Below are 12,048 nucleotides of genomic sequence, written 5' to 3'. Positions count from 1 at the left end.
GCCATGTTGAACTTCCAGTGACCAGTATGAGAGAGTGAGAGCGATAACACCAAATTTAACACACCTGCTCCCCATTCACACCTGAGACCTTGTAACACTAACGAGTCACATGACCCCGGGGAGAGAAACTGGCTAATTGGGCCCAATTTGGACATTTTCACTTAGGGGTGTACTCACTCCTGTGGCCAGCGGTTTAGACATTAATGGCTGTGTTGAGTTATTTTGAGGGGACAAGCTGTTATACAAGCTGTACACTCCCTACTTTACATTGTAGCAAAGTGCCATTTCTTCAGTGTTGTCACATGAAAAGATATAATATAATATTTACAAAAATGTGAGGGGTGTACTCACTTCTGTGAGATACTGTGTATATAGTGGTGAAGAGAGCCTGTTGCAACATCAAGCAGAGATAAGACAGACAAAAAGAAGAGGAAGAGTGCTAGATGCAGACAGCAATGTAAGTGGCAGAGGAAGGACATTCATCTTAATAGACAGGAGTCACAGACATTTATAAATTAATTACAATTGCCTCCCATGAGACTTTACTTATAATTACAAACTGAGCTTCAGACAACAACAACCACAAGGGAGTCTTCTACATCATTCCTGAAGAACTTCAACCTGTGGGCAGGTAAGTACTTCATGGTTTAGGCTAGATTTGACTATCCTTACCCTACCTGAATAATAATAGGGTGAAAGGTGTAAGATAAAAGGACACAACGCGTAACAACGTGATTTAGTAAAATAAGGGGTTAATATCTGTCAATTTAATTACACATTTGAATATAAATAGCACAGTAACTTTACAATAATAATAATACATCTTTGTAGGCTAAAATGTGCTTTTTTAAAATTACAATATTAAGAATTATGTGGCAAAAATATGTTAAAAAGATCTATAAAAATACTTGCTTTTGATTTTGGTGGACATTGTGATCAAGCCATGTTTTTAAAAGACTGTGCGATTCATTGAACAAAAAATTAAGTAAAAAAATAAATTGTCAAAATATAAATCTAGTAATTCTGATGACAAATATGCTCATTTTCAGTACTCCTACTTTTTTGTGATTATGGGATGAGGTTTTTAAGATATTATTTCACATATTTAATGCACTCAATAGATATTTTATAACTTGACATACATACATTTAAAAGGAAATTTCCATTACTTATTAGATTTTATTATCTCCTAGAAATCACACTTTTAAAATTCCTTCATTTATCCAGGTTTTTCCAACACTTCGAGACTTAAAATAAGACATATGCCGCCGGTTTCACAGACAAGGCTTAAGCCTAGTCCTAGACTAAAATGTAAGTCTTAGCTGTTTCAACTGAAAGAAACTTGCACTGACCGCTCTTAAAATAGATCAGTGCCTTTGTTTTGTCTCAAGATGCACCCCAGTAATGTTTGTTTCTAAGCATGTTTATAAAAATTACTTAAATGTCCTAATTGAACTACGGCCTAATCCTGGCTTAGTCTAAACCCTGTCTGTGAAACCGGGCCATGATGTCTCTTTTCATCTTGAGTTTTAGTTGTTTTAGCTCAATTTTAAAGCTTGTGAATCTTGAAGCCCCCTTGTTGAGAGCCACCAGGTTACACCAAAAAAGTCAGTTTATACTTTTCCCCCCTTTGTACAGTCTGTGCAATCCTAATATTAATGCATATGTTTGACATAACAGAGGAAATGTATCTGATCTGACAGAATGAGTGGGATATGATGTTTTTCTCACTTGAATATGTAACAGGAGGCTCTAGGTCCCTGTCTCTTGTAATAAAGTGCGATGCCGTCATCTCCTCCGTGTTCATGCCGCATTCGCTCCACATCCAGCCTCCAGCCCTGGGTGTTGAACTGATAGACAGTGGAACATTCCACCTCACGCTGAACACGGGGGGAGACCAAACTCTCCACCTTCTCCTCCACCACACGTACACATCAGTGTCTGACGGAAAGATTCAAAGAAGAGTACAACAGTGACAAATGAGATTATTTTACTGTTTCTGTGCTAACGTTACTTACTATTAGGGGTTTGTTTAAACAACTAACCTTAAGATTAATAAAGCTAGACTAATCAAACAATCAAACAGTACAATTTAAAAATGTGAAATCGCTATTTTGTAATGTTAGGTTGTAGTAAAACATCTCACCCCATGACCACGACCAGATTAAACCCCAGTAGAGACATGAGCAGAACCTTCATTGTGTCTCTGAAGAGCTGAAGTTTGTAATCTAAAATTTTTTTTATTTTTTTTTTTATTTTGAAAATAAACAAAAACAAAAAAACAAACAATTCAAGCAGAACAGTTGAACATGAAATATGAAGTATAGTAATTAATTACATAAGCATGACTGAAGTGAGTTTTTACCTAAGTCTTCAGAGTTTATCCGGAGCTCTTGAGCGCAAAACGTCTGAAATTGATTCCTTTGTCTTTATTTATTCCTGTATTGCTCTTTATGCTCTTTTTGTTATTCCATATCCATAAAGCAGTAGATATGTCTCCGTATTCACTCTTTTCCACAGGTGTTGGTGGTTATTTGGTCGAGTTTTGTGGTGGTTGGTAGCTTTTAAATGGTGAGGATGGACAGGCCCATGGCAGCAGGTGTGAGGCATGTCATTGGTGTTAGTCACAGCTGTAGATGCACCCGTTAGCTCGTCGTTTGGTGACGCCAATGTTTCGTAGTGCTCCGTCCAGACCGAGGAAAGGGGCAGTGAAGTCAGCAGTAGATCCCTTGACTGTTTGTGCAAGTGTAATCCTATAAAGACTCACTTTGGTGGAAGGATTTCAGGGGCGTTTATTTAATAAAGTAAGTCAATAGGCGAGGACCAGGGGGCATGTAAACGCAACCAACATCACTGGCCTAGAGCTTCAAAAGAGATTTGGGGGTGTCCAGACACAAACACAGCTGCAACCATCCAACATTTCCTACAGTCAGAGAAGATTTCCTCTTCATTTTAAAACACGTGTCTTTTTAGGATGCTCTTTAATGATAGAAAGTTGTGCTTTTAGTGAAGAAGAAGAAGAGTGTAAGGAGTGGTGTATGTCTTTCAATACAAGATCCATGCAGTATTGTGTTTGAACGTGTGACCTCTGACATATTTTTCCATATTAAAATACTTCCTCCAATCGCAGTAGAGTCACTGTTAGTGGGTTTGACTTCCTAATGAGTGTAAACAAGAGAGGTTCAAACACTGAACCGTTTGTTTGAGCAAAATTAGGTTTGCATTTCCATTTTCTAACACTAGTGGAAAGTAAAAAACTTACTCTGTAATTGGCTAAAACAAGGAATCTTACCTTCCAGAACTTTGCCTCTGTTTTGGGATTAGGCATATTTTGCCTTATTATACTGCCTTCTTATAAGACAAATCACTATGTTTTGTATGAGAAAGAGATGTGGATGGCATAGATGCACAATAACTAAAGCAAACGGCACATGCAGTCTCTAGTCTGACAAATAGACATCAAAATGTATGCCAAACATCAGTTTGATCTGCAGAAGGGTGAAGGATCTGAAACTGGCAAATAAATAAAAAAAGGCTAAAGTGGTTAATTCTTTGAATTTGACATTAATCATGCGAAAAAAAATTATAGAAATAATGAGATGAAATCTCACCTGCATATCTCAATAAAATGATGGATGAGTATCTCTGGTTTACCATAGCTGGCATTACTGCAAAGTATTGTTCTGATAGACGGAAAAGTAGGATTTATATTCAACAGAACTGGACAATTGTAACATTATACAACCTTGGAGAGGAAAAGTATCAGTTTGTTTCCAAAACAAGCAATTCATTTTAATTTTGTTTGACTTGGACTGTGTATTGCTACATTTACAACCCTCACATTAGTTTGTTCTTGGGATTAAAAACAAACAATCTTGCTGTTTTTAAACCATGACGCTTGGAAAAAACAATAAAATATGTTCAAATAATGAGTCAGAGAGAAATAAACAAACTACAGTATACTTCATGGAGATTTGGACAGCATAATTTGAGGTTTATATGTTTCACTTGCCCTTCTTTTGAGCTTTTTATCAATAGGCTATTTGAGCGTTTGCTTATAACATGTTTTTCCAGCTAAACATCTGCATCACAACAATGTTTACAGCCAAGGCATATGTGTTAATATTTGTAAAGCCAGAAACCTGATTCAAATTATTGTATCTGTAGTAAAACTGTTGCAGTTTAAACATAACACAGATACGGTCTCATAAAACTGAGAGCCAGCAGAAAATAATTTATTAAGACAGTAATATAAATACTGGATATATAACAAATTACTACTTTCAGATGGTGATTTAAGTGCTTGTCATTAAGCTCTCTGCAGACCAGGGTTATGAAAGACTCAAGCTAATAATTAACCATAAAATTCTCACATTGGTAGGTAATGATGGCCTGTTTCATATCAGGTGGTTATGACCGATCATATTTCTGTGTTGTGAAACTAACAGACACTACAGTGCAATAACAGCTTCAGCTGCCAGTCCAATTCCCAGTCCCACATTGCTCGCACTGTAATTCACTTCAGCTGTCAGATTTGTGTTTCACCCTGCTGAAAAAATGCATATGAGCTGTATTGATATAACATATGTGAACTGAATTACATTAACTGCATTTTAAAGTTTCTTCACCAGGGTTTTTAATTTTAAATCTTTTTCTTGTTATTATTTTTCATCATAAATCCACCTTACATTAATTTCCTTGTTTTAAACATTTGTTTTATTGACATTGGTACATTTTAACTGAACTTACCTTTCAAATATCTTTAATATGCCAGGCTTCATCAGTTGAATAACTATGGGTTGTCCACTGAATTTTATCCTGTTAACATTTAGTTTTTAAGTGTCTTACCTGAAAGTGTGAAGACTGCACCTAAACTCTGGAAGCAATAACATGCAATAATTGTGTATGGTAAAACTAGTAATTTGACTATTTACCACAATCAAATAACAAATGTTGTTATTGGCATCTTTTCACACCATAGTTGTTAGGGGCCAAGTACCGAAGGTGCATAGGCACCTATTGTGTTTGTTAGATTTCTTATTATTATTCTTCTTCCGCCGCAAATGAATGGCAGCCCATAGAACCGATTGCGGGAAAGTTGTAAAATTTGGCACACTGATAGATGATACTGTAAATAGTAACCACACCAAATTTGGAATCTCTAACTCAAACTCTCTAGCGCCACCACTTGTCCAAAAATTAAATTTTGAAATGCTAATAACTTTTGAACCGTAAGCCACAAAATGAAAATTATTTTTTTCCACTGAAACCTTGGCTCAAGCCGAGTCGAATGAAGTCCAAAATTCAAAAATCGTAGGGTTTAGTTTTTTCGCTATCTTCAATTGTTTGTGAAACCTAATTTGTCGAACTCGTCCTAGACGGCTCGTCCGATTCTCACCAAAATTGGTTCAGATAATCTACAGACCATGCTGGCAAAAAATCATGGAATTCAAGTCGATTTGTCCAAGCGTTCTCGAATACCACATCAACGATTTTGCCGAAAAGCATGCAAAAATGGATCTGAGGCTACATCTCCGCAAGGGTTTGTCGTATTGAGACGAAACTTGGTGTGTCTTATAACAAGCATGACCTGAGGCGACAAGCAGTGTTTCGGCGCTGTGCCACCTAGTGGTCAGGAGATATGAAAAATTTATATTTTTGCTTATAACTTGTGAATAGTGTGGCCAAAAATCATAAAAATTGTATCTTTAGATTGGGTGCATCATGTCAAATCCAACCATATCCAATTTTTCCATATCAGCCATTTTGGGCGTCGGCCATGTTGAATTTTGTCGTAAAATGCTATATTTTACGAATGCATTGATATATCGTTACGAAACTTGATACGCTTCTTCGGCACCATGCCCTGATGGTACTCAAAAAGGTTGGGGACAGCACCACCTTGTGGTCAAAAGTTATAATTAAATTTCTAAAAATGCTAATAACTTTTGCTTACATTAGCCTATTGTAATGAACTCATGCTGGTATATTCCTTGGTTCATACCGAGAACATAATTGGATGAACTTCCTGTCCGCCATTTTGACTCATATTGAAAACCTACTTTTTCGAACTCCTCCTAGACCGTTGGCCCGATTTTCACCAAAATCAAATCATATCATCTTCAGTCCATGCGGACAAAAAGCTATGGATTTTGTGTTGATAGACAAAAACATTTTCACATACCACAACAACCAATTTGAGGCATGATGCCAAAATGATACTTGAGGCCGTATCTCTGCAATGCTTTGGCATATTGACACCAAACTTTGTGTGTGCCATTTTCACCTCACACAGAACACACCACATCGATTTGATAACGGTGCCACCTGTTGGTCAAAAGTGAAAAGTCATTCAATCATATTACTATTGGTTTTAAATTATTTTTCAGCCATTTGGACTACAATAATCTTAAAATGGCTTCAGTTACTAATTTCTGCAGTTGTTTTGATGCTCCGTACTATGCTTAGCTCCTAATTTTGCCGCTGATGTGCTTGGCCCCGTCATTGCTGCTTGCAGCTATATTTTTACATTACATTTGTTACATTATATAACTTGCATTATGTATATAACTCTATATATTTCATTGTTTTCCCATTATATGTTACATATTACACATATTTCATGTAGTGCATAATGCATTTCGTAGATAATGCATTAGAAAGGGTTAATTCCACATGATTATATTGCAATGATATAGTGCACCATATGTCATGAACAGTTGCAATATGTGTGCCCAAAACTATATTACTAAAGGTGTATTGTTTTGTTAAAATATTGATATAATTGAGGAAAATATGAGGTAAAAGAGACCAGAAAAAGGTGGGGTGCTGAAGACGATATTATATTAATGTGGAATGGACAAAAAGAAAAAAAGTACCAACCGTCTCAATTTTCTTCCTGATATCTGCAAATTGACCAAAATGCAATATATGTGTTACATATAAACAGTGCAAACACCTGTCGGCATGCAGCTGTCTGTATTAATTCTCAGTTTTACACTAAAACAGATTGGGATAGTCTGATACCCTGTCCACAAATGTGCACTGATAATGCAAGCAAACCCATCAATCATCTCTCGCTTTGTTCTTCTGAAGTTTTATGACCTTCTGCTGGCCAATCATCTTCTGTTCAAGAGAGGTGGGTGGTTGATAAAAGCAGAAACATCAGAGCAGTACGATTCAGAAGAGGACTGCATCTACTAACTGATCCAAAAAACACATTGCAGCTGTTGCAGCCACACTTTCGGGGAATTTATCCAGCCTGTAAACTTGGAAACAGTCACTGAAGGTAAGCTCGTTGCCTGATTTTTAATATCTGCTGCTATCATTAGGCGCTCATTATTCTAATTACAAGGTGAGTCACTGGACCTTTATGCAAAGGAGGGTTACGTAATAGAGCAATTGAATCGACACTGCTACAGAAAATGTTAGAAATAGATTGTGCCAAATGCAGAAAGAACACAGTGACATTTTTGCAGCAAAGAAGACCCTGAAAAACATTACAGCTTTAGGGTGGTGGAAAAACAACATCAGCTTAAGAATTGCCCAATACAGCTGAAAGAAACAGCCCTCAATGGGGTAATTAAATACAGCATATTGGGTTATCTGTTACTCATCTTAGTCAAGGAATGCAGAGGAAAAACAAGCAGGAAGCTGTGAGGAAGATAGAGGTGTTGGCTCACTCCATACTTGTATCTTGTATCTTTATTACTATAATGTGGTTACTATAGATTTTGCTATAATTTGTATAGATTTTCTGTGCAAAGGACGCACCGATTCCAAGGGGGAGGCGCTCTAGAAATGATAACCTATGCTTACATGAGCAGCTTCAACTAGATAGGAAAGTTTGAATAACTACATTGGCGTTACTAAGTCTGAGAATTTACAATAGGTTGAAGTTAAGGATAGATAGATAGATAGATAGATAGATAGATAGATAGATAGATAGATAGATAGATAGATAGATAGACTTACAGATAGACACATAGATAGATAGACTTACAGATAGATACATATATAGATATGTTGCTACAATGTTGCTAGAAATGTTGGTGTCAGAAGATGCTGCAGAATCTTAAAGAGTAGGTCAACTAAACTAGCATGAATTTCTATGTTGGTCTAGGCTGGTTTGGTGTTTGAGTAACAGTAAAAACAACTGATGATGAACCAGCGAGGCTGGTGGAGTGGTTTAAGGTTGCTGGTTAATGTAGCTAGGAAGCTTGATGGGGACCAACACACAAGTTTGTTAAAATTTGTATAATAAAACTATAACTAAAGTGATGTGAGATGGCTTGTTCATTTTGCAGGAGCCAAGATGTGGTTCTCCTGGATGCTGCTCATGGCTTCTCTAGCTACATCCACCACTTCGTCAAAAACAAGGGAGTGGGCCCATCATGGAGCTGCGATGTTTGCTGATCTCACTCCCCAAGAGATGAATGCCGTGAGAGACTACCTCCACTCCTGCAGCGAGCTGGGCCTCACCTCAGCACGAGACAAGTCCCTCAAGAAGAACAGCATCCTCCTTATGGAGCTGCATGTTCCTCGTAAGCACGAGGCGCTGCGTGCGCTGGACAGAGGACAGGCGAAACCTTCACGGCAGGCACGTGTGGTGGTGCAGTTTGGTAACCAGGCGGTGCCAAATGTGACGGAGTACATCGTCAGACCCATACCTTTCCCGAGGTCTTACCAGGTGAAGAAGTTCAAGGGCGACCGTCCAATCCGTTTCGAATCCAGGCCAATCTCCTCTGTGGAGTATGAGCATCTCAATGGGGTTTTGGAGAAGGTAGGAGCTAAAGCAAACAAGATTCTGCAAGAGAGCACCGGGTTTACTTATGGTAACTGCACTAATCGTTGCTTGACCTTCTCGGACATTGCTCCTCGTGGGTTGGCACCAGGAGAGAGGCGGACATGGATCATGCTGCAGAAGTTTGTGGAAGGCTACTTCATCCACCCGGTGGGCTTCGAGGTCCTCGTTAACCACAAAGATTTGGATCACAAAAAGTGGACTGTAGAGAAGGTGTGGTACAACGGGCAGTATTTCGACAGCGTGGAGGAACTTGTGGAGAAGTATGAGCAGGGGACGATTGATAAAATCAAGCTGCCGGAGCATGATGAGGAGGATCTTTTCTCAACCTACATTCCTCGTGGACACATGAATTCACCGACAAACATTCATGGCGCAAAGCTTGTTGAACCCCAAGGCCGGCGATTTCAGGTGGATGGGAACTTTGTGGAATATGCCGGATGGTCCTTCGCCTATCGGGTTCGTTCTTCGGCCGGGATGCAGATCTTTGACCTTCGCTTCAATGGGGAGAGGATTGCTTATGAAATCTCACTGCAGGAAGCCATTGCCTTTTACTCCGGAGATTCTCCGGCTGCCATGCAAACCAAATACATTGACGCCGGATGGGCGATGGGCACTTCGGATTTTGAGTTGTCATCTGGGATCGACTGTCCAGAAATTGCTCATTTTGAAGACCTTTATCATTATTATGACACGGACAAACCTGTGCGTTACAGAAACGCACTTTGCATTTTTGAAATGACCACAGCGCTTCCTCTGAGGAGACACTTCAATAGCAACTTCCAAGGAGGTTTCAATTTCTATGGAGGCTTGGAAAACCATGTTCTGGTGATCAGAACTACGTCTACGGTGTACAACTACGACTACATCTGGGACTTTGTCTTCTATCAGAATGGTGTAATGGAGACTAGAGTGAGTGCGACTGGGTACATCCATGCAACGTTCTTCACGGAAAATGGATTGAACTATGGAACCAGGGTTTACAACTATGTTCTTGGCAACTTGCACACCCATCTAATTCATTACAAAGTGGACCTTGACATTGCAGGTAGGTTTAGCTCTTGCTTTGTTATCAGTGTAAAATATGAAGTCAAATAACAATCTATTTTGTGATCTCTGTGCACAAATTACAACACTATAGGTGGCAAATATAAGACAATTGCATAACATTTTCACTGAATAGAGATAATTCTGCTCTTTCTTTTTGAACAGGGAGGGACAACAGCTTTGAAACCATTGATCTGAAATATGTTAACTTTACCAACCCCTGGAGCCCAGGACACACCGTTGTGCAATCAAAACTGCACAGGACACAGCATGAAACTGAACGTAGTGCTGCCTTCCGATTTGGCAAGAAGTTTCCTAAATACTTGCACTTCTACAATCCCAATCAAAACAACAAATGGGGGCATAAGAAAGGGTATCGGATCCAATATAACTCGCATGCTAACAGTGTTTTGCCCCGGGGCTGGAGGGAGGAAAATGGTATTGCGTGGTCAAGGTGGGCCTTAGTAATTAATTTTAAAGGTATAGCACATTTGTCTTTTTTGCACTCTATTTTTGAGCAAATCTTTGTGATTTTGTTGATTGCAGATACCCATTGGCTGTATCCAGACACAAGGACAATGAGGCCACCAGCAGTAGCATCTACACTCAGAATGACCCTTGGGAGCCTGTTGTTTCCTTTGAGGAATTCATTCGCAACAATGAAAACATTGTTAACCAGGTACACAGATAACTGTTAGAGACTTGAAGAATTATTTCAGTTTGGTCACCAACTCCAAATGGACCATGTGCAGTGTTCTCTTGGACATTAAAAAGTAGACACAAAACCAACATATTCAACATTTAAACAGGTGTATAAATAAAATCTATTATACATAACAATCTAAAAATACTCAATTGACAATTATATGTTTCTTGTCAGGATTTGGTTGCCTGGGTGACGGTGGGATTCTTACACATTCCTCATTCTGAAGACATTCCCAACACAGCGACTCCAGGAAACGCGGTGGGATTCTTCCTGCGTCCCTTCAACTTTTTCGACGAGGACCCCTCGCTCGCGTCCCGCAGCACGGTCATTGTGCGACCAGATGAGAAGGGCCAGCCGAAAGTTCAGAGATGGACTCCAGAGGTCGTAGGTCACTGTGTCTCAGACAAGCCTTTCTTCTACAATGGCACTTACACTGGAGTCTAGACGGAGACTGAGCCTGTTTCGTGTTATGCTAGTGTTTTTGTGATGTATATAAAATTATCAAAATCTGAAATCTGTGACAATAAATGCTGATGGTGTCAAATATTTACAGCCATAAAAAATGGAGTGCACTTTTTACATCACACAGGGAGCTGAACAAATAAACCTCAAATGCTTTAAATGTAGAACATATAAAAACCTCATAAGCTTCTGACATTTTTCACAACCTAAACATGGTAAAGATCAGTAAGGCAATAAGAATGTTTGAATACAAATCTCAGAAATAAATGTTGGGTAACACTTTATTTTGATAGTCCACTTTAGACATTCTACCAACAGTAAGTAACTTAACTACATGTCAACTTGCAGTCATTAGAAGATTAGTAGACTGTCTGCTTAATATCTTCATACCGAGTATGACAAACTTATGTCAGTATATCAGCAAGTATGTCAACTTCCTCTACTAACCCTAAACCTACCCTACTGAGAGTTAGTAGACATGTAGTTACAAAGTTACTCATAGTTAGTAGAATGTCTAAAGTGGACTATCAAAATAAAGTGTAACCAAACGTTATTGTCATATTTTAATCCAAAAATCAAAAGAAAAAATAGAAAATTATATTTTGCATAAAAATGCAGGATTTTAAGGCTATTTTGTACATTTACGTTGTTATATTATTATCACGACCATTTAGTAGAAATTCTCTTGTTCGAGCATAAATTATGCATAAATGAATTTAATGAGCATAAATTAAATTCTGTAAGACAAATATGACCATATGATGTATAATTACAATTGTATTTTACAATTGTATATATTACAATAATGTAATAGGCAACTAAGAATTGGAAGATGGGGTAAATCTGCTTAATTATAATGAAAATAATGTAAAAAAAAAAGTCTTAGAATTTCCTTAAAATAAGCTTAATTGTCCTTATACGAAATATAATTAATTTTTTCATTCAAATAGGGTAATAGTCTGATTGAGATTCACCTGCTGAAGTGTTTTTGAAAATGAAATAAATAAATGTCATGCGTCTGTATAATTTC

At 38.1% G+C, this 12,048-nt stretch overlaps 1 protein-coding gene across 3 annotated transcripts; it reads left to right on the top strand.

The window, feature by feature from the left end:
• Positions 1 to 357: 357 nt before the first annotated feature.
• On the top strand, positions 358 to 12,048 carry LOC306864793 (diamine oxidase [copper-containing]-like). Of its 3 annotated transcripts, XM_079409027.1 has the most exons (7): positions 417 to 631; positions 7,096 to 7,138; positions 7,227 to 7,288; positions 8,307 to 9,851; positions 10,016 to 10,304; positions 10,397 to 10,529; positions 10,731 to 12,036. In XM_079409027.1, exons 4-7 carry the CDS (start codon positions 8,315 to 8,317, stop codon positions 10,998 to 11,000), a joined length of 2,229 nt encoding a protein of 742 aa, XP_079265153.1. In that variant the 5' UTR covers positions 417 to 631; positions 7,096 to 7,138; positions 7,227 to 7,288; positions 8,307 to 8,314; the 3' UTR covers positions 11,001 to 12,036. The 3 variants fall into 3 exon arrangements, with proteins under 3 accessions (XP_079265152.1, XP_079265151.1, XP_079265153.1); XM_079409026.1 differs by having other exon boundaries at positions 358 to 631; positions 7,135 to 7,288; positions 10,731 to 12,048; XM_079409025.1 differs by having other exon boundaries at positions 406 to 631; positions 7,096 to 7,288; positions 10,731 to 12,048.

This window comes from Barbus barbus (genome assembly GCF_936440315.1).
Source record: "Barbus barbus genome assembly, chromosome: 46".
NCBI lineage: Eukaryota > Metazoa > Chordata > Actinopteri > Cypriniformes > Cyprinidae > Barbus > Barbus barbus.
Note: the sequence above shows the minus strand (reverse complement) of the source record. Positions and strands in the feature narration are given on the sequence as shown.

Excerpts from the sequence above, each read along its gene's own strand:
- LOC306864793 (XM_079409026.1), top strand. The coding sequence starts at position 8,315 with ATGTGGTTCTCCTGGATGCTGCTCATGGCTTCTCTAGCTACATCCACC. Across the intron at positions 9,852-10,015 it reads AGTGGACCTTGACATTGCAG|GGAGGGACAACAGCTTTGAA; the intron begins GTAGGTTTAGCT and ends CTTTTTGAACAG. Across the intron at positions 10,530-10,730 it reads ATGAAAACATTGTTAACCAG|GATTTGGTTGCCTGGGTGAC; the intron begins GTACACAGATAA and ends GTTTCTTGTCAG.